The sequence below is a fragment of the Hemitrygon akajei genome, chromosome 5 (genome assembly GCF_048418815.1).
Source record: "Hemitrygon akajei chromosome 5, sHemAka1.3, whole genome shotgun sequence".
Classification (NCBI taxonomy): domain Eukaryota; kingdom Metazoa; phylum Chordata; class Chondrichthyes; order Myliobatiformes; family Dasyatidae; genus Hemitrygon; species Hemitrygon akajei.
Window position 1 is genome coordinate 175,759,248 of NC_133128.1, and position 25,794 is coordinate 175,785,041.

The 25,794-nt window shown below is 40.6% G+C and overlaps 1 protein-coding gene across 4 annotated transcripts in view; it reads right to left on the reverse strand.

The window, feature by feature from the left end:
- Positions 1–25,794, reverse strand: part of LOC140728501 (kalirin) — a 723,603-nt gene that overhangs the window by 294,825 nt on the left and 402,984 nt on the right. For all 4 annotated transcript variants that reach the window (XM_073047309.1, XM_073047304.1, XM_073047303.1 and 1 more), the window contains exons 16-21: positions 23,217–23,336; positions 17,966–18,184; positions 15,874–16,023; positions 7,399–7,513; positions 6,796–6,911; positions 6,136–6,258 (exon numbers count right to left, since the gene is read on the reverse strand). In XM_073047309.1, coding sequence (XP_072903410.1) covers positions 6,136–6,258; positions 6,796–6,911; positions 7,399–7,513; positions 15,874–16,023; positions 17,966–18,184; positions 23,217–23,336 — 843 coding nt within the window. The remainder of the gene's footprint in view (positions 1–6,135; positions 6,259–6,795; positions 6,912–7,398; positions 7,514–15,873; positions 16,024–17,965; positions 18,185–23,216; positions 23,337–25,794) is intronic.

Consider the following 25,794-nt stretch of genomic DNA (forward strand, 5'->3'; position numbering starts at 1 on the left):
AACTGCTTTACCTCTGGGGTTCTGAGAAACAGCAGACACTCTCAGAGTGCACGTCATCACAAAATCAGTGAACCAGGTAAACACGTCAAAGCAGGGCTTAAGCTTTTAGCAGGTATGCCTGACTGAATGAGGTCAGCCAAGTAGCCAGTAGTGATTTACAGTGCAGACCAGCGACCCAGTAGTCACTCAAGAAGCAAAAGAGAGTCACAACACTGGCAACGCTGCATTAGCAAAGAGGCTACATGGGAATCAGACCGGAGAGGCCCAATCTGATCTGCCATCACTGTAAAGGAAAACAGGACAGAAATGACTGGCAAGGAGATCAGGTCCCAGGAATCACACCCACACCACTCAGCAAAAGCAGAACTGATAGAAACGGGGAATAAAGAAAATTCTTATCTCTGAAATGATTACCATAATCTTAATATGCATACCATTCTGTTGAAAATGCACTCTTACAGTACCATCCTGTGGCAATGGTAAGTACTGCAATTATTTGCTTACATGGTGCACATAGTGTCTTGATGTTCAGTTGTACAACATCATTTTGGGTAAATATAATTGGACTAAAACACAGAAAATCTCGAGACTTTACTCTCATATACTTAGACAACATGCTTAATAAAAACGCAAGTATTTGACATAGTGAAGAAATTACTTCAGCAAGCTATTTTAGCTGTTCTTGACAATCAAGGGAAAATTAACCATCTCTTAATTTCAGGCAATTCCCTACTGAAGTCTAGGACTGTGGGATTCAAATCAGATGACCCCTGACCTATATGAGAAATCAAAGTAGAGCCTTTGTAAAGCTATCAGAGATACAAGAGAGAATTCCAGTCCAAACCTGAGCCCCAAACCAGCCACAAGTTGTGACAATTTACAAGCTGTAATGCAAACAGAATCGGGCAGCATCACCAACAGAACGTCCCTTCCTGATTATCTTAACACATTCTATGCAACCTTTGAACAGAAGTGGACTGGAATGCCACCAAACTCCCTGACAACCCCCAAAGCACTTGAAATAGAGTCACAGTTGAACAGTCTTCCGGGGAGTGAGCTTGTGGAAAGCATCTGGCCCGGATAGTGTTCATGGTGATGTCCTTAGATCTTGAACAGATCTTCTATTTGCAAGTTTCCAGTTCCCTATCCACAAGTTTGCAGATGATACCATGGTAGTGGGCTGTATCTCTAATAACAATAAGTCAGAGTACAAAAAGGAGATAGAGAGATAGAGGGCCTAGCGACATGTGTCATGATAACAAAATTTCCCTCCGTGTCAATGATGCATTATCAATTACTCCAAAAGACTGGAAGTAGAGTAAATACTGAAAGGCTTTTATTAGCAGTAAAATGGACCACGTCCATGCTGTATGACTGTCCTGGACTGTGGGAGGAGCAGTGACACAATCGCCTTTATCCAGGGGTCTGTGGGAGGAGCCACAGGAGCAGTCAGCAGAGGGGTGTATCCAGGTATGTCCAGACATGATTTACCTATATACATGATTTACCACAGTCAACTAAACAAAAGAGCTGGTCGTTGACTTCAGGAAGAAAGGTGGTGCAAAAGTTCCTTTTTACATTAACAGTGCTGAGGTCAAGTGAGCTGAGAGCTTCAAGTTTATAGGAGTGAACATCACCAATATCGATGATCTGTCCTGGTTCATCCACATAGATGAAACAGCAAAGAAAACTCATCAATGCTCCACACGGTTCAGCACATGGAAATCAGCCTCCCCTCCATTGAGTCTGTCTACACTTCTCTCTGGTTCAGTAAAATGTCCAATATACTGTGATCAAAGATCCCACCCATCCTGGGCATTCTCTCTTCTCCCATTTCCCATCTGACGGAAGATCGAAAAGCCTGAAAGCATGTACCCCCAAGCTCAAGGACAGCTTCTACCCTGCTGTTATAATATTTCCCATGTATGTTAAAACAGTTTCCTGACCTTGCAATTTCTCTGTAACATTTCATTCTGCTTTTACCTTTTTACGCCTGTAATGAAAAGATCTGTATGGAGAGTATGCAAGTCCAGTTTTTCACTGCACTTTGGTACATGTGACAATAAAAACTGATTTACCAATTTGCTAGTTGTGGGTATACACTGAATGTCAGCCACATGAAATTGTCTGACCAGTACTTCGCTGACTGTGAAATGTGGCATTGATTTATGGTGATTAAACTAAATTCCATAACACATAAAATGGTGTAAGATACTGCCAACACCAGAAAACTGAAAAAAAAGGAAAACGAAACCTACATTTATATGGTATCACGCCTGCATCTACATATATTGAACTTTTGAACTGGAGTCACCTCTGTAATGTGGAATACATCTAATAGGATTAATTTGCATTCTACTGTCCCTTTCTGCTATGATAAAACGCACATGCAGAGCCTGTGATGGATGCTGTGGGTAGGCAGCAGGGGGACTGTGTAAAACGTATCCAAGTTATCTAAATAAATAATACCCATTATACTTGAAGTGAGAAAATCTTTACCTGTTAATAAAAGAACAAAGTAGCGGAGATGTTAAAGATGTGAATTAGGTCAGGCAGCAATTGTGGAGGGAGGAAGAGAATTTACATTTCAAGTCAGTGACCTTTCATCAGAATATGTCAGCTGTATTTCTCTCATTAGACGATTCTGACCTGCTGAGTTCTCCCAGCATTTCCTTCTCTATTGGTTCCTGATTTTGTTCACACACACGGGCACACATACAGTCTTCAGTTAGAAAAGGAAAATTAGGTTCAAAAATACTGCAGCTGTTCCCATGCTAATCAGATGAAAAGGTCACCTTGGAGACTCCATGTTTGTACAGAAGTAGAAGTCTATCGGTATGTCTATCAAGTTTGTTTCACTCAACTGATTCCATAGTTTAAATTTACTTCATAGCTGCTAATGCCATTTATAATATTCAAGAGTATTTAAATGCAAGAATGACAATTGATCTAATACATTGTGACTCCCATGGAACAACAGGTGTCCAAGGGATGTTAAAAAAAAAGTTTCAAGATTGTTTAATGGCATTTCTTGCACACAAGTGTAAAGAGAACAACATAATTGTTACTCCAGATCCATTGCAGCATAAAAAACACAAAAGATAAAGAACACAATAATAATAATAATAATAAAAAACCACACACACAGTAAATATAAATACATAAGATAGCTTATGTACATAGATGGATTGTATGTCTATAAAGTGATGCGAGGCTGTAGATGAGGATTGTCAGGGCCAGGGGAATGGCAGGTGCTATGGCATTTGTCGTAGGGTGGCTCTGTCAGCGAGTGTCCTGTGTAGCGGGAATGGAGTTTTTGATAAGTGCCATTATCAGCCGTTCTAAGCACTTCATGGTGATTGGCGTAAGTGCCACTGCGCGGTAGTCATTTTGTCCTGAAAGTGTAGAGTTCTTTGGTACAGGGATGATGGTGGCGGATTTGAAGCATGTGGGGACAACAGCCTGAATGAATGAAGTGTTGAAGATGTCCGTGAAGACATCAGTGAGCTGGTGTGACACTCCCTGAGTACTCACCCAGGGGTGGCTAGTCCAGCTGCTATTGGTGTTAACTCTCTGCAGAGTCCTTCTCACATCTGCTGATGTTACAGACAGTGGCTGCTCATCTGGGAGGGGTTAAGCTTTTGTGGCTGTCATCGTGTTGCACAGCTTGAAACATGTATAAAAGTTGTTTAGAGCATCAGGGAGGGAGGCGTCACTGGTGCAGACAACACTGTTTTTCCTCGTGTGGTCAGTAATAGCCTTGATGCCCAGCCACATAAGCTGGGGATCATTATCAGACAGGTGCTTCTGAATTTTGAATCTTGAATCCAGAAAAAATAAGCAGCTATACAATGGCAAGGGTTGGTGCAAAGAATCAATGAATGAGAGAAAATATTGATCTCTGCCCATTCCAAGATATGAATTGTGGAGAATTGTTATATTATGAGAATGATGTGGACCATACACATAATATTACAATTACCTGAAAACACACCACAACTTTAAGCTTGTTCAATGTACATGCCCTCAGTAAGGCTGAAGTAAAAATGATCAGAACATTGAAACTGTAACTTTCAGCAAGTTAAAACTGGAAATTAAGATCCTGATATAATAAAAGGATTAATGTTACCACAGAAAGCACTGTATTGAAGTAAAATAGGGGATGGTGTACAGAAAAATCGCCAAAGCCATGTCTGGTCTCCAGCAGTTGACCAATTAATTGGAAATGTGGCACTTCAATGGATGCAGAGTGAAATAATGGAACCATGAACAAATGGAGAAACTCGAAGCATTGAATCAGGCAGCTCGTTGCTGGGGTGACCAGCCTACAGAACGTGTGCCAGATGACACAGTGCAAGGTCTGTGATTAAATTGCATTCAACGGTGGGGGGGGGGGGGGGCAGGGGGGCTGCTGAAGGGCAATAGAATGCAAGTAAAGGAAAAGGTCAGTTACCTTTTCCCTAATGTCTCTAATTGCCTTAAAGTGGCTTAAGTGTTTTAATGGATCTTATTTCTGAAACAAAAGTAAATAAAACTTTAAATTCTATACTTCATTTTTAATAATTTTAAAATCTTTTGGAATGTTGGCAATTAGCAGATGGAGTGTCTAAAACAATTCAACTGATAAAAATCAATTGAATTCAGAGTGAAAAAAGATAAAACTACTAGATTATTGGTGTAACACACAAAGTGCTGGAGGAACTCAACAAGTCAGGCAGAATCTATGGAAGGGAATAAACAGCTGGCATTTCGGGCCGAGACGCTTCATCAAGATGGGAAAGCAAGGGGGGAGAAACCAGAACAAGAAGGTGGGAGAAGGGAAGGAGTACAAGCTGGCAGGTGATGGGTGAAACCAAATGAGGGTGAAGGTGGGTAGTGGGGAGGGAGGATCAAGTAAGAACCTGAAAAATGATAGTTGGGAGAGGTAAATGGCTGAAGAAAAAGGAATCTGATGGAACAGGGCGGTGGGCCATGAAAGAAAGGGAACAGAAGGAGGTGATGGGCAGGTGAGGAGAAGGGAAGGGGTGAGAGGGAAACCAGAAAGGGGAAGGATTGGAGTTTCTGCAAATGCTATCTGTTGGTGCTTCCAAAAATTTATTATTTTTCCCAGTTTTGTGTCATGAGGTTGCACATAAAATTGGAAACCAATTAAAAAATACTCTGATGGAAAACACATCTAAAAGGTATGTCATTGTGAAATGATTTTACTACTTTTTTAAAATTTAAGGCAGCATTACAGAGAGCATTCTGGCATAATGACTCAAACATTCAATTTTAGTGTATTAGTGGATTATTGTAATAAGTTCTTTTTTTGGGGGGGCTACTTTGGACAACATAATGCTTATTCCCTTTTTTAATCAAAATCATAAAACTTCCCTAAAAACTACAGAAAGTTAAATTACATTCCAACAACTGAAGCTTTAAGTGTCTCCTGAAAACAGAAAGATTCAAGGAAACTAACAAAATGTTTATCAGCACACTCTATCAATGTAAAAATCTGGGCATTTGTTCTATCAACTTGATCAAATATGGATTATAATCCATTTTGAAATATCTGCTGGTGAAGATGTTGAAAAATTGCTGGCCCAGACTTTTCCTGTGGATTGGCAAACTGTCTGAGCTTTCCTTTTACCTGCCATGAAGTCCGCTTGGAGTGGATCCCTGGGTGCACTCTCCCTCCAAGAAATAGACTGGCAATTAATAGACAAACTCTTGTTCAATGCTGTTGGATGCTGTCCTCAGGAATGCTTTGACAGCCAGATAGGCTTTTGACATGCACATTCAAAAATTATTGAAAACTATGAAAACTGAAGTCAATCTTATAAACACTTGAAAAGCAAGAATAATTAAGAACATTTAAATCAACTGAACAAAGTCAATAAACGAAGTACTTCATAATTCTACTTCTGTCCTCAGATATTTTTCCCAAAGAAATCAATAGGTCTTTTGGAATTTCCCAGTTAAGAAGAATTCAGGACGGCAGCACCAAGACCAGTGATTGCCTGAAAAGAAGTTCAGGTCTTCTTTCTCTGCACAGTGCCCCTGACCTTTTCCTGGTTACATAGCTGAAAACTGGCAGTTATATAAGTGGAAAATCCTGACAGTTACCAGGAGGAACAATTTATTTATTCTTACCTTGGCAGAAATCCTGAATTCACTATATTCTTTCATAAGATCCTGAGTTTCTTTTGTAGTTTCCCCAGCAGAGGTGTGGGTGGAAAGATAATATTCGCCTGTTTCTTGGATCCAGTCCAAAGCCTGTTGGGTTTAGGAGGAACAGCATTAACTTGAATGTCCTACTTAAAACTACAATATTCTCTTCCTAAGCGCAGTATTGCATTGTCTATGTAATCCTCCTATCAACCATTACACTGCAAAATAAAATCGGAGTTATACAGAATCAAATGGGAAAATGGAATTACAGAAAGCACAAAGCACACTCCTGTGTGCGAAGCACTGTGTTGAACTTTGCAGCTTTTTATAACAAGTCCTCCCATTTCCTTAGACATGATTTGATATTTACATACAACAATATGCAAGTTAAAAATGCTTCGGTGGTGTTTCTAGGAGTACACAGGGACTTTATTCCTAGATTATGGTTTTCCATCTATATACCTCAATTACGACTGATCTCATCAAAGTTAGGATATGCAAAGCAGTTTTTATATTCTGAGATGGAAGTATTGCTGGAGTGGATTTAAAAGAATACAAAAGTTTTACTAAGATTTTAATGGAACACCAATCATTGAATAACAACGATGAAGGATGAGATCAAAATGGGTTGAATACACATACCTGTTTGGCACTTCTTTCGAACACCACGTACTGTTGGCATTCATCTAACCTCCTCTTTTTCATCGTCCAGAAGTGAAGGACTCTGTTCTCCCTCTGCAGCAACTCACTCAGAATAGCTGCACAAGCAAACAAAAACACTGTTTTATTCTCAGATTCTGACAGGCTGCGGCACTAAATGCTTTCAAATGCTGAGAACACTTAAAACGAAGCAACCTCAATAGAGTGAGGCAGGAGGAGTTACCATCTGGAAATTCAGAGGCAGAGATCAAGTAATTTAGAGGTTGACATTTTCTGAAAATGTAAGGTATTGCAGGGTGGATCAAAAATTCCTCTAATCATACATTTCCAGGTGAAAACATTTAACTGGACAGTTTTCAACAACAGGTCTTCATCATAATTAAGATTAGAAAATTAAAAGACACAGTACATGTAGAATGCGAAGCCAAAACTATAATGTTTATGAATCAAAATGAACACAAATATTATTATTCCTTTGGCGCCAAACAATTGCAATGGCAACTGTGCTCAAAATGGAAACTATTTTCTGAAATGATACTTGCAGATTAGAAATGACCCATTCGTTGTATCGAAATCCGGTCCTACCTTTAACTTGCTGCTCGGGGCCTCTCATGTGAGCAGCCACTCCAGGCGTGCTCACGTTGTTTCTGTGGATGTACTTCAGAAACACCTCAGCATTCCTACGTGCCAGAGTGCAAGCCTGCGAACGCACAATGAGGTGATTATTCACCACTGCCTATTGCTACTCATGTCTCCCTCAAACCAATCTCACCAGCCACCGCTGAACCTATCACTCAATGTCAAAAACAGAGACAGGTATTTATTGATTTGTTGGGGGGGGGCGGTGCACTGGGAATTGATGATGAGGTGGTAGATGGTGGTAGGCAGGGAGAAAGCAGCAGTTCCTGTAATACTCAAATAGAATCAGATGGGGTGCTGAGAATGGAGAAAGATGCGGAGGAAAGGAGTCAGCTTACATAGGCATCCAATGACACTATGTCAAAACGTGCAAAGGCATTAGTTATTGAGTTGAGATGTTGTTCGAGGAACCTATTTGTAATTTTCAAGTACAAATGGCTGGAAGAATCTTTGGAGGGTGATTCATGGAAATGCCTGCTTGGCCTTGGCTTCAGCTGCCTAGCAGTGCTCAATAAAGTGAGGACAGCTCATAGTTCAAAAGTTCAAAGTTCAATGTACATTCCCTATCAGGTATGTATACTCTATACACCTTGAGATTCATCTCCCTACAGGCAGCCACAATACAAAGAAACCCAAACAGAACCCATTAAAAAAAGACCATCAAACACCCAATATGCACCTAAAAAGAACAAATTGTACAAAGAACAATAAAAAGCAAGCAAACAACATTCAGAATTGAAGTTCACAAAAGTCAGTTCATAGCTGTGAAGCCAGTCATCATGGCAGCCAGGCCGGGAGCCCATTAGTTTGCAGGCCACGGCCTCAGTTCAGCGCAGAGATGAGTAAACTTCACCAAGAAGTGAGCTGAACACCAGCCTGTCGCTCACCTTGACCTGACATCCTGACTTTTTCGATCTGGCCCAGTGCTTAAATCAGCCAAACATCATCTCGTTCCTGGCTCTTGGACCTGGGCCCTGCTGCTTCGATAAACTTTCAGGCCCGAGCTTGCTAACTATGTTACTCCTTTAATGTGGTTTTGTCAGAACTTCCCATCACTGTGAAGATGCCATGAACTTAAAACTTCTGATACTTTATTAATATTAATGGAATGAAGAGGGTTCAAATTGTTATTGGTGAAAATGGTACAATTATTTGTCCCAAATTCAGCATAATAGACATTATAGTGGCTTGAATTCTTTTTATTTAGTGATGAAAAACTTAAAAGAAAGTTGCCTAAAAAGACTTTGCAACCTTTTTAATGTAGACTTCCCCTTCCAGTGTGTTTGCCAGAATCAGGGGATCTCTCCGATCCACCAACAGTGATCTCATGCAACTGATGACAGGGCAATTGCTCCACAGAAATGTGACAGGGGGCAAAACAGAAAAGAATGGACGTAAGAGGAAGAACAGCAACATTCTTAATTGATATTTAGAAGGGATAGGAGACTGCTGGGAAGGGGAATTATGGCAGACTTCTCAGAGATTCATCACCAATTAGTAATCCATTTATATTTTAGCAGCTGCACAAGATCACTTCCAATGTTTGATTCTCTTGGACCATAAGACACTGGAGTATGATCAAGCCATTCGGCCCATCAAGACTGCTCTGCCATTTCAGCCATCTATCCTAGCTCAGCATGGATAGCGGAGATGCCAGGCAGGATAGTTGAATGCTCCTCTCACAGGATGTGGGAAGGCAGGGAGACCTCCAGTGTTCCAGACATCTACAATTGTGAGAAGTGCATCCAGCTGCAGCTTCTAGCAAACTGCGTTAAGGAGTTGGAGCTGGAACTGGATGAACTCTGGGTCATTCGGGAGGCTGAAGAGGTGATAAATATGACATATAGAGAGATAGTTACACCCAAGGTGCAGGGCACAGGAAACTGGGTGACAGTCAGGAATGGGAAAGGGGTTAAGGTGCCATGGCAGAGTACCCCTGTGGCCATTCCCCTCAACAAAAGGTGTATCACATTGGATACCACTGGGGGGGGGGGAATGATCTAACAGAGGAAAGTCACAGTGGTTGAGCCTCTGGCATTGAGTCTGCCTCTGTGACTCAGAAGGAAAGGGGGAAGAAAAGACATACTGTGATGATAGGGGATTCATTAGTTAGGGGAATGGACAGGAGGTTCTGTGGGTGAGAACGAGTTTCCTGGATGGTATGTTGCCTCCCAGATGCCAGGCTCCAGGATATCACAGATTGAGTCTTCAGCATTCTTAAGTGGGAGTGTGAACAGCCAGAAGTCCTGTCCATGTAGGTACCAGTGACATGGGTAGGGTGAGAGACAAGGTTCTGCACAGGGGGGTTCAGGAAGGCAGGTACTAAGTTAAAGGGCAGGACACCCAGGGTTGTGATCTCAGGATTGCTACCCGTGCCACTTGCTAGTGAGGCCAGAGCTAGGAAGATTATACAGTTTAATATGTGGCTAAGGAGGGAGGGTACAAGATTTTTTGGATCATTGAGCTCTCTTCCAGGGAAGGTGGGACTTGTACAAAAGGGACAGTTTGCACCTGAACTGGAGTGGGATTAACATCCTAGTGGGAAGGTTTGTTAGTGCTGCATGGTGGAAATGCAGAGGGCTGGGAACTAGAGTGCCAGAACAGTTAGTGGAGAGGTTGTGAGGCAGATGTCGGTAAGACCTCAGACAAAGTCAGGAATCAATAGTGAGCGTGGTGCGACTAGTGTCCTGAGCTGCGTATATTTCAGTGCAAGAAGTATCGTAGGAAAGGTGGATAATAGTGCTGAAGATGAGGTTGCTGCTTTACACCAGAGGCAATGTGTAGTGAGGAGAGGCTGTTGATAGGGCAAAATAGGTTGAAGGTCGATGAACCTGCAGCACAGCTGCAGACTGGAGGGTTGTAGGCATCACCGAATCATGGCTGAAAGAAGATTATAGCTGTGGAGCTTAATATCCAAGGATACACATTGTATTGAAAGGTCAGGCAGGAAGGCATGATGCTCTGTTGGTAAAAAATGAAATCAAATTATTAGAAAGAAGGTCAGAAGGTGTCAGAAGGTTGGAAGTGGCCTTTTCTGGTTGGCTGCCGGTGACTAGCAGTGTTCCTCAGGAGTCACTATTGGGACCACTGCTTTTCACATTGTTTGTCAATGATTTGGATAATGGAATTGATGGCTTTGTGGCAAATTTTGCGGATGATACAAAGATAGCTGGAGGGGTAGGTAGTGCTGAGGAAGCATTGTGATTACAGTAGTACTTAGACAAATTGGAAGAATGGGTAAAAAGGTTGCTGATGGAATACAGTAATGGGAAATGTACAATCATGTATTTTGGTAAAAGGAACAATAGTGCAAACTATTATCTAAATGGGGAGAAGGTTCAAACATCAGAGGTGCAGGGGGACTTAGGAGTCCTTGTGCAAGACTCCGAGAAGGTTAATTTACAGGTTGGGCCTGTGGTAAAAAAGGCAAATGCAATGTTGGCAATATAAAAGCAAGGAGATAATGCTGATACTTTATAATGAACTGGTCAGGTCGCACTTGGAGTATTGTCAGCAGAATTGGGCCCCATATCTCAATATCTCAGAAGGAATGTGTAGTTGTTAGAGAGAGTTCAGAGGAGGTTCACAAAGATGATTCTGGGAATGAAGGGGTTAACACATGAAGAGTGTTTGGCAGCTTTGGGCCTGTAGTCACTGGAATTTAGAAGAATGCCGGGGGGGGGGGGCGGGGGGGTGGAATCTCATTGAAAACTACTGAATATTGAAAGGACTAGATAGGGTTGAGATGGAAAGGATGTTTCCTATGGTGGAGATATGCAGTACTAGAGGGCATGGCCTCAAAATTGAGGGGTGACCCTTTAAAACAGAGATAAGAAGGATTTTTTAGCCAGAGAGTAGTAAATCTGTGGAATGCTCTGGCACAGATTGCGGTGGAGGCCAAATCCATGGGGATATTTAAGGTGGAAGCTGATTGTTTCCTGATCGGTCAGGACATCAAAGGATATGTGAGAAGACAGGTGTATGGGGTTGAGTGGGATCTGGGATCAGCCATGATAGAATGACGGAGCAGACTCAATGGGCTAAATGACCTAATTCTAGTCGTATGTCTTATGGTTTTACAGTCTGATCACTGTGGATGCAGATAAGGAATTGCAATAATTGGCTGTTTGGATAAAAAATTGGCTTAAAGGAAGAAAGCAGAGGGTAGTTGTGGAAGGAAAGTATTCTGCCTGGAGGTCGGTGACTAGTGGAGTGCTGCAGGGATCTGTCCTGAGACCCCTGCTATTTGTGATTTTTATAAATGACCTGGATGTAGAGGCAGAAAGATACGTGAGTAAGTTTGCGGATGACACGAAGATTGGAGGAGTTGTGGATGGAGCTGTAGGTTGCAAAGAGCAAAAATTAGTGGGAAATTAAAGGATTGGGAAACTTTAAAAAACCAACAGAAGGTAACTAAAAAGTCTTTAACAAGGTAAATATCAAATATGAAAGTAAGCTAGGTAATAATATTAGAGGATACCAAAAGATTCTTCAGATCCATACAGTGTAAAAGAGAGGTGAAGGTGGATATTGGACTCCTGGTAAATGACCTTGGAGAGGTAGTGATGGGGGACAATGAAATGGCGCACCAACTAAATAAGTATTTTGCATCATTCTTCACTGTGGAAGACACTTGCACTATAATGGAAGTTCCAGGGGTCAGGGGTTATGACACTTGTGAAGTTACCATAACTAGAGAGAAGGTTCTTAGGAAACTGAAAGGTATGAAGGTAGATAAGTCATCTGGACCAGATGGTGTACACCTCAGGGTTCTGAAAGAGGCTGCTGAAGAGATTGTGGAGCCATTATTAATGATCTTTCACGAATCACTAGATTCTGGATTGGTTCTGGAAGACCTAAAAATTTCAAACATCATTCTACTCTTCAAGAAGGGAGAGAGACAGAAGAAAGGAAACTATAGGCCAATTAGCCTGACCTCACTGGTTGGGAAGATGTTGGAGTCGATTATTAAGTATGAGGTCTCAGGGTACTTGGAGGCACATTATAAAATAGGACATAGTCAGCATGGTTTCCTCAAGGGAAAATTTTGCCTGACAAATTTATTGGAATTCTTTGAAGAAATAATAAGCAGGATCAACAAAGGAGAGTTGGTTGATGTTGTGTACTTGGATTTTCAGAAGGTCTTTGACAAGGTGCCACAAATGAGGCTGCTTAACAAGATTTGAACCCATGGTATTACAGGAAAGATTCTAGCATAGCTAAAGCAGTGGCTGATTGGCAAGAGGCAAAACATGGGAATAAAGGGAGACTTTTCTAGTTGCCTGCTGGTGACTAGTGGTGTTCCACAGGGGTCTGCGTTGGGACTGATTCTTTATATATAATATGTCAATGATTTGGATGATGAAATTGATGGATATGAAGATAGGTGGAGGGACAGGTAGTTTTGAGGAAGTAAAGAGGCTACAGAAGGACTTAGACAGATTAAGAGGGGCAAAGAAATGGCAGATGGAATACTGTCAGGAAGTGTATGGCCATGCACTTTGGTAAAATAAATTAAAGAGTTGATTATCTTCTAAATGGAGAGAAAATACAAAAAGCTGAGGTGCAAAGGAACTTGTGGAGAGGATGTGAGAGAGCCTAAGACCAGAGGACACAGCCTCAGAATAGAAGGGTGTCCTTTTAAAATGGAGATGAGAAGGGATTTCTTTAGCCAGAGAGTAGTGAATCTGTGGAATTCTTTACCACAAGGATTTGTGGAGGCCAAGTCTTTATGTATAGTTAAGGCAGAGGCTGATAGAATCTTGATTGGTCAGGGCATTAAGGGATAGAGGGGGAAGGCAGGAGATTGGGGTTGAGAGGAAAATTGGATCAGCCATGATGAAATAGCGGAGCAGACTCGATGGGCCAAATGGCCTAATTCTGCTCCTGTATCTTATGGTCTATGGTATGTTCCAGATTCTCCTCTATTGATTGTCATACTTGACCATCACTCCTCTCCCTTCTATCCCTCTTTCCAAGGCACGGTTTTCATTGTTTTCTCAACCTTGCTGCTGGCTGAGCTTCTCTCTAGCAGCCAGTGCCATATACTATATGGCTATTTGGCCTACCTTGCTTGTACCATTCTTCCAAAATGCCTCACTGTCCTGCTCCTTCCGACATCTGATATTACCTTTTTGGAAGTTATTATCAAATCTGCATCCTTCATCCTTTGAGATAATAAACTAATTACAGAAAGTGAAAAAATAATTCTCATCTTCCCTGACACCTTTTGGTAATTATTTCTTCTATCATCTTCACTTACATATTTTCCTGCCATTGGGAATAGCTTCTTATATGTTGTCTATCATTCTTTTAAATCAATTTTCCTTCATATCTTGAAGGTGGTATTCTAATTAGTATTTCGTTCCCTGATATAGACTTGCTTTAAAATTCTGCTCTCTTTTATTCTGGAGCTTGCTTGCTCAAGTGCCATAGTCTTAATCATAATGGGAATGAGAACACACTGGAGGATGAGCATAGATTGAGCCAAAGCAGGCATAAACAGAGATTTTATGGATCTATAAGTCAAATTTGTGAAAACCTAAGTCTTTTCCATACAAAGTCATAAAGTTAACATATGGGAATCAAACAATTGATAAAGTAGGAGACGTGCACAGGGATGAGAACATGAAATGTACCTAAAAGGGAGAGACATTCTTGAGAAATAAGTTAACAGCAGAAAGATCAAATCATGTAATAGGAATAATGGGAGAATTGGACAGAGCATTGAAAGAAGACAAGAGTGGAAGGCAATGAGGAGAGGAAGGCTGATTGTAAAATGTCATAGAAATTCCAAGAGAGAGACTAATATTTTCTATACTTCGGTCTGCATAACCAGAAGAGATCTACTGAACTGGTAAAAAATGGAGAAGAACTGAAGATACTAATTAAATAATTAGTATCTGCTTATTTGGCAACAACTTAACCAGAAACATTTAAAGACCAACAACTGAGTATAATTAATTGTATTGTTGCATTGCAGATTCTTCAACACTTAAGAAGTAATTTTCCCAGTAACACTGGCAGTAGGGAACCTCATTTGTCTTGAGTACCTCTTTATTCAAACCAGCACACTTAAACAATCACATTGTCGGTCAATTATGAATAGTGTTATTTAAATAAATTTAAGTCTTATCAAAGGGGTAGAAATATTTGATACAGAAAAGAGCCAAAAATTCATTCTTGGTTAGACTACAAATTACATGGAATAGCAGTGCCAATGCCTTCACAATACATTCCACTGAAATCAATTCAATAGATTTTGCAGAAGAGCTCAACACTTTGAAGCTACTATACAGTACATTAAGCACTACAGACTGGGGAAGGAACTTTGAATCAATTATGTTTCCATGTGGCAGACACTATGATTGGAAGCCATAAACATGTCACCAATAAATCTAACAGAGAGTTCAAGAAAAACACATTTATCCATGGGGTGGTTTGAATGTAGAATTCCTAACCACAAGGGTTTGTTGGAATAAAGAGCATAGATAAATTAGGGAGAAATTTGATTAAGATCTGAGGGGAAAAGGATTTGGTGATGGTGTTACTGGAGTGGGATTGGAGGAGGCATGTGCGGAGCACAAAAGACGGAATAGACCAGACGGCGTTGTCTCTGTGCGTTGATGTTCTAAGTTTGGGGCTCAGACACACCACAGTATTAGGACAAATTTAATGTATTTACCTGAACCAAATACCATCAACATGGAATTTTTAATAGCCCATTGCTTTCTAACAATCTTTGAACACTTCATGGACTGATTAATCCACTTTTGGACAATGAAGCATTTATTTAATTTGGACTTACTTATCAGTATCTTATCAGTATCTTACTGATACATTTTGAAGATATATTTACCACAGGAGTTAGGCAGTAGGCCCTGACTTTCCTGAACATGGGGTAGGTGGAAGACTCAAGAGTTGTTGGTGGAGGGGACAGATAGAGGAATCCCACATCTAATCCGCCTACACTGAAAGTTGGAACAGGATCTCGTGAGGTTAAAGTAAAAAAGGCTTCATAAGTTCACACGAGTGAATCTGCAGATGCTGGAAATAAATAAAAAACACAAAATGCTGGCAGAACTCAGCAGGCCAGACAACATCTATGGGAGGAGGTAGTAACAACTTCATAAGTTCCCTAGGTCTAAAAGGGATTTTTTTTTAAAATTTCTGAACACTTCCAACTACAATATGTTTATCAGGCCTTTGCATACAGCAGGGGTTCCCAAACTTTTTTATGCCATGAACCCCTCCCAATAACTAAGGGGTCTGTGCAACCTCAGGTAAGGAAATACTGGCATACAGGTTCCAGTAAGGAGCCTTGCAGTCAAAGAGTTTCTGGACTACTTCCTAAGTGTTAACAGAGTAAGCTCCTGTGTTTCAAGGAAATCATTTTTAAGCAGACACTAAAACAAAAACTACCTTAAGAAAGGCTTCCTTCTGCTCCAGATGTTTGCTTATCAGTGGTGTGACATGGTCAGTTTCAGCATTTGGGCCCAGTTTATCTTGGCCTCTACACCAGTCTTCATCTCTCCGGTACTCCTGTTCTAGACTCTCCAGAACACTACACACCTAAGAACAGGGAACAACCATAAACATGAGTGGGCAATTAAAGATTTACTTCTTATGAATGTGCCTTAGCTCAACAGCAGTACTTCAGCATCTAAACCATAAGATCAAGTGTTCTGAGTCTAATTTGACAACATGAGCATTAACCTTAACCAACACTAGGATACACAGTAGAAAGATCAAAAGTGCTACTTATCAGTTGAGATATTTCCCATCTAAGATCAAAATAAATGATTTGTTGGCATCATTGAAAAAAATAACTGATCTCCAAGTACCTTGGCTTATGTTTATCTCTGTTGGAATGTGATGGGCCAACTGAAAGAAGTGGTAAAAAAATGACTGGATTTAGTGAAGATTACATGCTTTAGTGCTAAAAATTCGTATTAGGGATGGAATGCCAATTTCAATTAAAAATTATGCAGATAGCAGCCAAAAATACAAGTATGAACAGTTATCAAATAGAACCTGTTCACATGTAACGTTCATCAATACTTTAAGGACATTGAAATCAGCCATTGGGCATGAAACAATCTGGTTTTGCACCTTTGTAAATTGTCCAAGGGAAAATGATAGACGAACATTTATGTTAATTGCCCCACATTAAAACTGCCAAGATGAGATCAGGGAAGGAATTAAGTAGCCATCCTGTCACTTAAAGCAGATTTAAAAACATTTTTTTGCCATTTGTTGTCTAGTTAAAGACATTTGTTTTGTCAATCAATAGATGGACTGTTTGTATATTCAAGGCACTGTCCCTTGCTGCAGTGATTAAAGAGATATCTAGGGTTTTCATGCTTAAAAACTGTCAGATCATCCACAGGTTTTGCATGGTCTGAAAGCTTTTGAGTACAAAACCTCTGACACTCAATATTTTGTCAATTGGAAGGTATGTTTCCAGTGTAAATATGTAATTCTACAAAACTGCTTGCCTACACCCAGAATGTTGAAGTAACTGTGTAATTATAACCATTGAAACTGTTTTTGATCTGCTGCAATTATTTGCAATAAACCTCGATGTATCTTTGACTTTTGAAATATTCCTCTAGAATGCCTGCCTAATATAATGAATAAAAATCCTTTCTATCTACAGCGCTACTCTCTGTTTGAATCATTCAAAGTCACAACAACTATAACAATGCATTTTACTTATTGAAGATGCTCATTCTATTGATTATAGCCATGATGTCTTTTTTGACACTAGTCCAAATTGGGGCTTATCTAAATGGAACTGCTTTATTATTGTCACATGTACTGAAGTACAAGGAAAAACTTGTCTTGCATACCGTTCGTAAAGATCAATTCATTACACAGGACATTGGGACAGTCCAAGGAAAAACAACAAGAGTGCAGCATAAAGTTCAGAATTATGGTAGTTAACATTTAGTGCATGCTTTACAGTGCCAACAATGTGGGTTCAATGCCCACTGTTGTCTTATAAGGATTTTGTACATTCTCCCCAAGACCGTGTGGGTGCTCCAGTTTCCTCTCATATGCCAAAGACATACGATGCAATAAGTTGTGGTCACGCTACGTTGGCACTGGATTCATAGCGACACTTGCGGGCTGTATGTCAACGGATTGTGTTGGACACTGACGCAAGCTTTTTGTTCCAATGTACAGGTGACAAATAAAGCTCATCTTTCTCTTTATGTTTAATCTCTTTTCATGAAATTCTAACCTAATTGATAAATACAAAAGGACAAATTATACCCAATCTTATTTATTTTTATCTTTACACCTTATCCCATTGTAAAACACTTTAAACTACATTGTATGAAAAGCGCTCTATAAACAAGTAATTATTATTATTAATCTAAAGCTAAGTATAATATACATTTGAGAGTAAATAAATCAAGTTAAATTAAGGTTTATGCTTGCATATTACGGCTTCAATACCATTAAAGTCAACAAAAAAGGTTAAATATTGCAGTTATGAAACTTCTACCTGTTCAGATGTCTTATAGAAAGCCACAGATGCATTGACAAGTTTCAGTCTGTCTTCCATCTTTAACATTAGCTGTTGCCAGTGTAGCGCTACTTTCTCAGCACATTCCCTGATGGCGTCCGAGTCGTAGTGGCCAGCTTGTAGCATGGTCTCGGCCTTCTGCTGTACCTGAAGAGCACTTTGGTGGGTTTTCTGCAAAGAAGTGGCATGAAAGAGGGACTGTGTGTAGGGAGGACAGAGAGGTTTGTATAGAAGTGCCAGGCAGATGGTGAAAGGGATTAGGTGGGAGTAATGAGATGTGGGAAAGTTGAACATTTTTAAAGACTTGTTAATTTCAAAACACAACAATAACAGAGAGGGACAACAATATTTTATGGCCGTAGTAAAATTTGCATTTTGGGCATTTTCAGTATTATGGGCTTAATTTTACCATGATGCCTTGAAATAGGAATGATAATTTGAAATCATGTGTTTTTCTCTGAAGAATAACAACAGTTGCAATTTTAAATATTTCATTCATAGTTCAGTTCTGCCGAAGATCAGTTCACTGCTCTTGAGACACTGTGACAAAATTGCACCAGGGACTCAAAGCAGTTCTTTTCCATTTTTTGCACTTGCTTACCTCTGGTGAGCATAAACTCACAGCATGAAAATACCATGGAGCTAAATGCAATTTTGTACTGCAATAAATACTTTGCAGATGTTACAATCAAAACTAGCAGAATAACAGTTTATCTGTACACATGAAAGTCATTTGATAAGCATTTGTGAAGCAATTGAGAACCTTAGAAACATTTTACCTACATTGTAAGTATTGCCTCGTTGATTTAGAAACCTGCCAATTTAGTTGAATTTCACAACATTTAGGCAAACGACAGTGGAGGAACTTCAAAGCAAATATGTTTCCAGATGGTAGAAGGCAAAAGCAGAAGCCATAAATCCAGTAGGGAATTCAGGATAAATGTCCTTCCTCGGGGAACAGTTAGGGTGTAGAAATAACTATTTCAAACCACAGTTAAAGGGAATAGCAGAGACAATTATCCATATCAGCCAATTATTTCATGTGAACTCAGTTTCAACATTTAAAAGAAGTTTGGATGGGCACATGTATGGTAAGGGCATGGAGGGCTATGGTCCCATGATTGGAGTAGGCAGTTTAAATAGGTCAGTGTTAACTAGATGGGCTGAAGGGCCTGTTTCTGTGCTGTACTTTTCTATGACTCTATTTAGGAAGGGTTGCAAGAGAGAAGTAAAGAGAGAGATTAAAGTTCTATTTATCTAACACACACAAAATGCTGGAGGAACTCAGCAGGCCAGGCAGCATTTACGGAAAAGAGTACAGTCAAGACTTCGGGCTAAGACCCTTCATCAGGACTGGAGAAAAAAAGATGATGAGCCAGAGTTAGAAGATGGGGGTGTTGAGGAAGAAACACAAGGTGATAGGTGAAACTGAGGGGGGCGAGGGGTAAAGTAAAGAGCTGGGAATGTGATTGGTGAAAGAGATACAGGGCTGGAGAAGAGGGAATCTGATAGGAGAGGACAGAGGCCATGGAAGAAAGAAAAGGGGGAGGAACACCAGAGGGAGGAGATGGGCAGGTAAGGAGATAAGGTGAGAGAGGAAAAAGGGAATACAGAATGGTGAAGGAGTGGGGTGGGGGGGCATTCCCGGAAGTTCGAGAAATTAATGTTTATGCCATTAGGTTGGAGGCTACCCAGATAGAATATAAGGTGCTGCTCCTCCAGCTTGAGTGTGGCCTCATCGTGAGAGTAGAGGAGGCCATGGACTGACATGTCAGAATGAGAATGGAATGTGGAAATAAGATGAGTGGCCTCTGGGAGATCCCGCTTTTTCTGGCAGATGTTGCATGGGTGTTTGGCAAAGTGGCCTTCCAATCTACTGTGGGTCTCGCTAATATATAGGCCAAACCATGAGCACTGAATACAGTGTATCACCCCAACAGACTCATGGGTGAAGTGTCACCTCACCTGGAAGGACTGTCTGGGGCCCTGAATGGTGGTGAGGGAGGAGGTGTAGCACTTGTTCAGCAGAAAGCAGAAAGTGAGGGGAGGGAAAGATGTTCTCAGTGGTCATATTCCGTTGGAGATGGTGGAAGTTACGCAGAATTATGTGCTGAACATGGAGGTTGTCAGGTATTAGGTGAGGACGAGAGGAACCCTAGCCCTGGTGGTTCTGACGGAAAAGGAAGGGAAGTCCCTTTCTTTGAAGAAGGAGGACATCTCTTTCATTCTGGAATGAAAAGCCTCATACTGAGAGCAGATGCAGTGGAGATGGAGGAACTGAGAGACCGGAATGGCATTTTTACAAGTATCAAGATGGGAAGAAGTATAGTCCAGGTTGCTGTGACAGTCACTATGACATCAGTAGATAAGCTACTGCAGATTCCACATCTGCAGATTTTCTCCTGTTGGTGATCTTATGTTATGTTAATACCACTAGTTCCTAGAAAGTGTAACATGAAGTGATTTTTAAAAAATTAAATATAATGAAAAAAAAACAAACGTAATTGAAATTCAGGGCCAACATACTGCACAAAATTTACTTTTACTTTGTCCAAGGTCGTTCCTATATCTAATGTGGCAATGCAAGAAAATTCCTGGAGCTGCAGTCTTACACAGAGAAAGAGTCGGTCATAGTACTGAGGGCTTGTTTGAGCATATCCTTGGTTTGTGGTGAGAACTTGACCCAGCTAGGACCACCCTGATTTCCTGGCCCAAAAATGCTAATCCTGTCCTCAGATGCCAACTCTACGGCTGCATTCTGATCCAAATCCAGAAGCTAACCCTTGTTACTAAGCATCACTAACCCAATCACTCTTCCAATCCCAGGCGGCTAATGCCACATCTTCAGGCTTCTTTCCCCAGAAGTTGAGGCAGCACGGTAATGTGGTGGTTAGCATAGAACTTAACAGTACCAGCGAACCAGGTTCAATTCCAGCCACTGCCTGTAAGAAACATAAAAAGATAGAAAGCCTACTGTACAATACAGGCCCTTCGACATACAAAGCTGTGCTGAACATTTCCTTACCTTAGAAATTACCTAGAGTTACCCATAGCTCTTTATTTTTCTAGGTTCCATGTACCTATCCAGGAGTCTCTTAAAAGACCCTATTGTATCTGCCTCCACCACCTTTGCAATCAGTACTCTCTACGTTAAAAACTTACCCCTGACATCTCCACTGCACCTACTTCCAAGCATCTTAAAACTGTGCCCTCTCGTGCTAGCCATTTCAGCCCTGGGAAAAAGCCTCTGACTATCCACACGATCAATGCCTCTCATCATCTTATACACCTCTATCAGGTCACCTCTCATCCTCTGTCACTCCAAAGAGAAAAGGCCAAGTTCACTCAACCTATTCTCATAAGGCATGCTCCCCAATCCAGGCCACATCCTCGTAAATCTCCTCTGCCCCCTTTCTATGGTTTCCATATCCTTCCTATAGAGAGGCGACCAGAACTGAGCACGGTACTCCAAGTGGGGTCTGACCAGGGTCCTATATAACTGCAACATTACCTCTCCGCTCCTAAACTCAATCCCATGGTTGATGAAGGACAGTGCACTGTATGCCTTCTTAACCACAGAGTCAACCTGTGCAGCAGCTTTGAGTGTCCTATGGGCTCAGACCCCAATATCCCTCTGATCCTCCACACTGCCATTAATACTACGCTCTGTCAGGTGTTTGTACATTCCTTCTGTGACCGCAGGGTTTTCTCTAGGTGCTCCAGTTTCCTCCCACGGTCCAAAGACATCCTGGCTGGTAAGTTAATTGGTTATTGTAAATTGTCCTGTGATTAGGCTAGGAGTAAATTGGGGGATTTCCGGCTGGTATGGCTCAACGGGTTGGAAGGCCTATTCTGTGTAGTATCGCAATAAATATAAAAAAATCCCTGCACCCATGTTCAGTTCCAGGTGAACCCAAATCCCTTCATTAGTTTTGCAATGGTAGACCATATGAAGGAAAGATTTCAGTGTGCAGAATGCTTTGGACCTCAAGCACAAAGCAGAGAGCACTCGATCAAAACATTTCTTTGCTCATTGCCAAGTGAGAGCTAAATGGGCAGCTAATATCTAGGATGAGCATTTGTTGCAGAGAGCCTGAACACAAGGACCATTAAGAATTAAGCAGAGAGGATTAGCACAAATTTGAAGAAAGAATGTAAACATGCCACTGAGACAGGCCATTACACTCTTCCACTTTGTTTCAACATCCAGAAAATCATCTCTGGGTAGTATCTTGTCATCTAGAATGCCTGAGGCCCATAATCCTCAATTCTTAACAATGAAAAAATGAACGCTACACTACACTATGAATCTAGTTAGTTCTATGTAGTTACAATTGTGAATGATGTTAACACGGCAAAGATGCCCTGTAATACAAATCATTTTGCTCAGCACCATTTTTTCTGTACCCTTCATTATATCAATGAAGAAAGAAGTTTAAAAGCAGTGTATTTGTGTAGCATGATTTAACTTCAGAGAAATAAAGCAGTACTAGGCGTTGTTGGGGGAGGGACGTGAAATTTCCAACATGAAATTCAATTTGAACTGGATATAAAACTTCAGCAAAACGTTTGTGCTTTTGCAAAAACTGGGCTTTTGAATTATTGATGTCAAAAAAAAACATTTGCTGAAAATTTGTTTTAGAAATGTTTAAGAGCAGTATGTAAGGAGTGTGATACTTACAGTGATCATTATGTGTAAATATATCAGTACATATTGTGCAGTGATTCCATCAGAAATTCATGGGAGGGGAGAATGATTACTCTCTTTCATGGATCAGGATATGTGTTTATTAACTGGCATCTCATTTTATGAGTTAAAGAAACTCAACTTACTTTGACCTTGAGCTGCTCCTTCTGCAGCACCAGTACTTCACCCAATATGTGTTACAAAATCCCCTTTAGATATGCAAATGGAATCATACTAAAGTTCCAGCCAAATTTTTGCAGTGGATCAAAAAGAGTTCTGAGGAAATGACCTGCGTCTTCACATTACTTGTTGAAGGAATTTTTTTGGATCATTCTTACATCCAAGCCAACTACTGAAGTTCACTTGAAAAGGAAAGTGAGACTTCATTGTCACAATTCAAAGCGAGGAGAAGTGGCATGAAATATCAGAAATAGTTCTGGTCTTGATTGCTGCTTCCCACTGAATATTGCCAACAAATCTTCTGATTGCACAGAACAAAATAGAAACCTCACAATTCAGCTTCAATTCAAAAGTATGTATTACCTCTATGGCAAGCTGAAATTGCTCATGTTCTCGTTGAAGCTGTTCTGCTTCTGAAAGTGAGCTAGCATTAACAAGGCTAGCATTGAGCATGGATTCCCCATTTCGAATCCAGCCTAATACCTGCAGGGGAAAGAAAGCAAATGGAAGCTCAATATGACTTCAACATAAAGCAGTTTCAATACAGAATGTTCTTTGATTTCCCTTTACACTGATTAAGAAACTGTTGCCGGGAATACAAAGATCTAAGATGCAGTGTTATGTATAATCCAGGAAATGCAGTCAATGCACCATAATCAATAACAATCCTTTAGGGGATCACCAATGTATGCTTCAGTCACTCTTTTGACGAAAAGAAAAAAGATTAAAGCTGCAGGATTGTCAGGATTACTATTTGTCCAGAACAACTATATTGATTTCCAGTACTGCTACATTATCATTACAGAGTGATTCATTGCATGTTATGTTAGAACGAGATACATGTCTAAAGAAAAGTAATGCCCATAGTTCATAACTTATCCCTGTTATAAGAGTATTAATAATAAATTACTAGCCAATTGTGAACATGGATTACACTAACGTTTTATGGAATCAAAATCATTCTTAATGCATGGTTATCAGAAAGGAGTATCAATTTCTTTTGTGACGACATATATAATAATATTCATTTGGAAATCGAGGTGTTTGGAAAAGGAAGGCTGATGGTTCCATAAGCCATTTCAGTCACACCTGTCACTCTTCAGCCCACAGCTGAAACCCTGAGAAATCTGATTCTACAAGACAGATCATAGGCAAGGATATTTTATTTAACCATCTCAGCCACTTAAAAATTACTTTCCATTAAACCACACTCCACTGTTCTACCAGAAAGTCACACAGATATAAGAAACTTAAAGGTTTAGTTCACATAACAAAACTGGTCAATTACTGCACATCAGTCAGTTTAAGAGAAAAACTATTTAGGCAGAAAGTGATCTACGTAGTATTGAACAATTTATACACAGTTATGTCACAGAGCTCAACGTAATTACCTGAATAAATCATTTGTGTTTTATACGTAACCTGGAGTTTTGATAAATTCAACACAAAGCAGGTGCATCTAATATGTGAGTAAAATTAGTTGGGAAATTTTTTTCCAAGATGAACCATTGTAGTTACCCCTTTGAAGCAAGTAAAAAAAATTGTTTATGGGTTGGTTAATGAGCATTTCTGACAAAGATCATAAAAAACTGTAGGGTTAATTGCAGACATTTTTAACTTCTCCCTGCTTCAATCTATGGCTCTCATGTGCTTTAAGAACACCACTATCTTCACAGTCTAAGAAAAACAAGGTAACATGCCTTAATGACCATTGCCCAGTGGCTCAGACATCCACCATCATGAACTGCTCTAATTTCAGCCTCCTAGAAAATGTCAACCCATTGCAATATGCCTACTGCTGAAACAGGAATACAGCAGACACCATCTCCCTCAGCCTATACTCATCTCTGAAGCATCTGGACAGTGAAGACACCTATGTCAGAGCATTGTTTACTGACTACAGCTCTACTTTCTTTACTATATTTCCAAGCAAACCCATCACCAAATTTTTCACCAAGAGAGTCAATGCCTCCCTCTGCAACTAGACTGACAACTTCCTGATCAACAGACCACAATCAGGAAGGATAGCCAGCAATGCTTCCACCATGACTATTTTAAACAGTGGTGCTTAAAATGCTTGCATCCTCAGCTTACTATTCTACTCTATGTACACTCATAACCATGTGGCCATGTCTTAAATAACAATGGGACAGAATATTGGAAGGAGACAGAGGGATTAGTGACATGGCGTCATGACAACAACCTTTCCTTCAAAGGCTTCAGGAAGGGGGTGTGGTGCAGATGCTCCTGTCTTCATGAATGGTGCTGAGGTTGAGATCTTCAGTGAACATCACCAATAGCTTGTTCTGGTTCATCCATGTAGATGTCATGATCAAGAAAGCTGTCCAAACCCTCTAATTCTTCAGGCGGGGCCAAAGAAATTTGACATCTCTCCATCAAATCTCACAAATTTTTACTGGTGTACAGAGAAAGCATCCTATCTAGATCCAGCACGGTGTGTACTGGCGACTGCTCTGCAGGTGACCTCTAGAAACTGCAGAGAGCTGTGGACACAGCTCAGCACATCACAGGCACCAGCCTCCCTTCCATGCACTCTGCCTATACTACTCACTGCGTCAGTAAGTAGCCAACGCAATCAAGTATATTCTCTCTTCTCTCCTCTCCCATTATGCAGAAGGCACAAAAGGCTGAAACCATGAAACATGAGGTTCAAGGACAACTTCTACTCTATTGTTATAAGACTTATTATAGGCCCCTAGTCCAATAAAATGGACTCTTGACCTCACAATCCCCCTCATAATGATTTTGCACCTTATTGTCCACCTGCACCACACTTTCTCTGTCGCTGTTGCAACTTATTCTGCATTCTGCACTTGAGATACTCAATACCTAAGGTAGGGACATGCTTGGTACAACTTTGTGGGCCGAAGGGCCTGTATTGTGCTGTAGGTTTTCTATGTTGCTATGTTTCTAATACCTG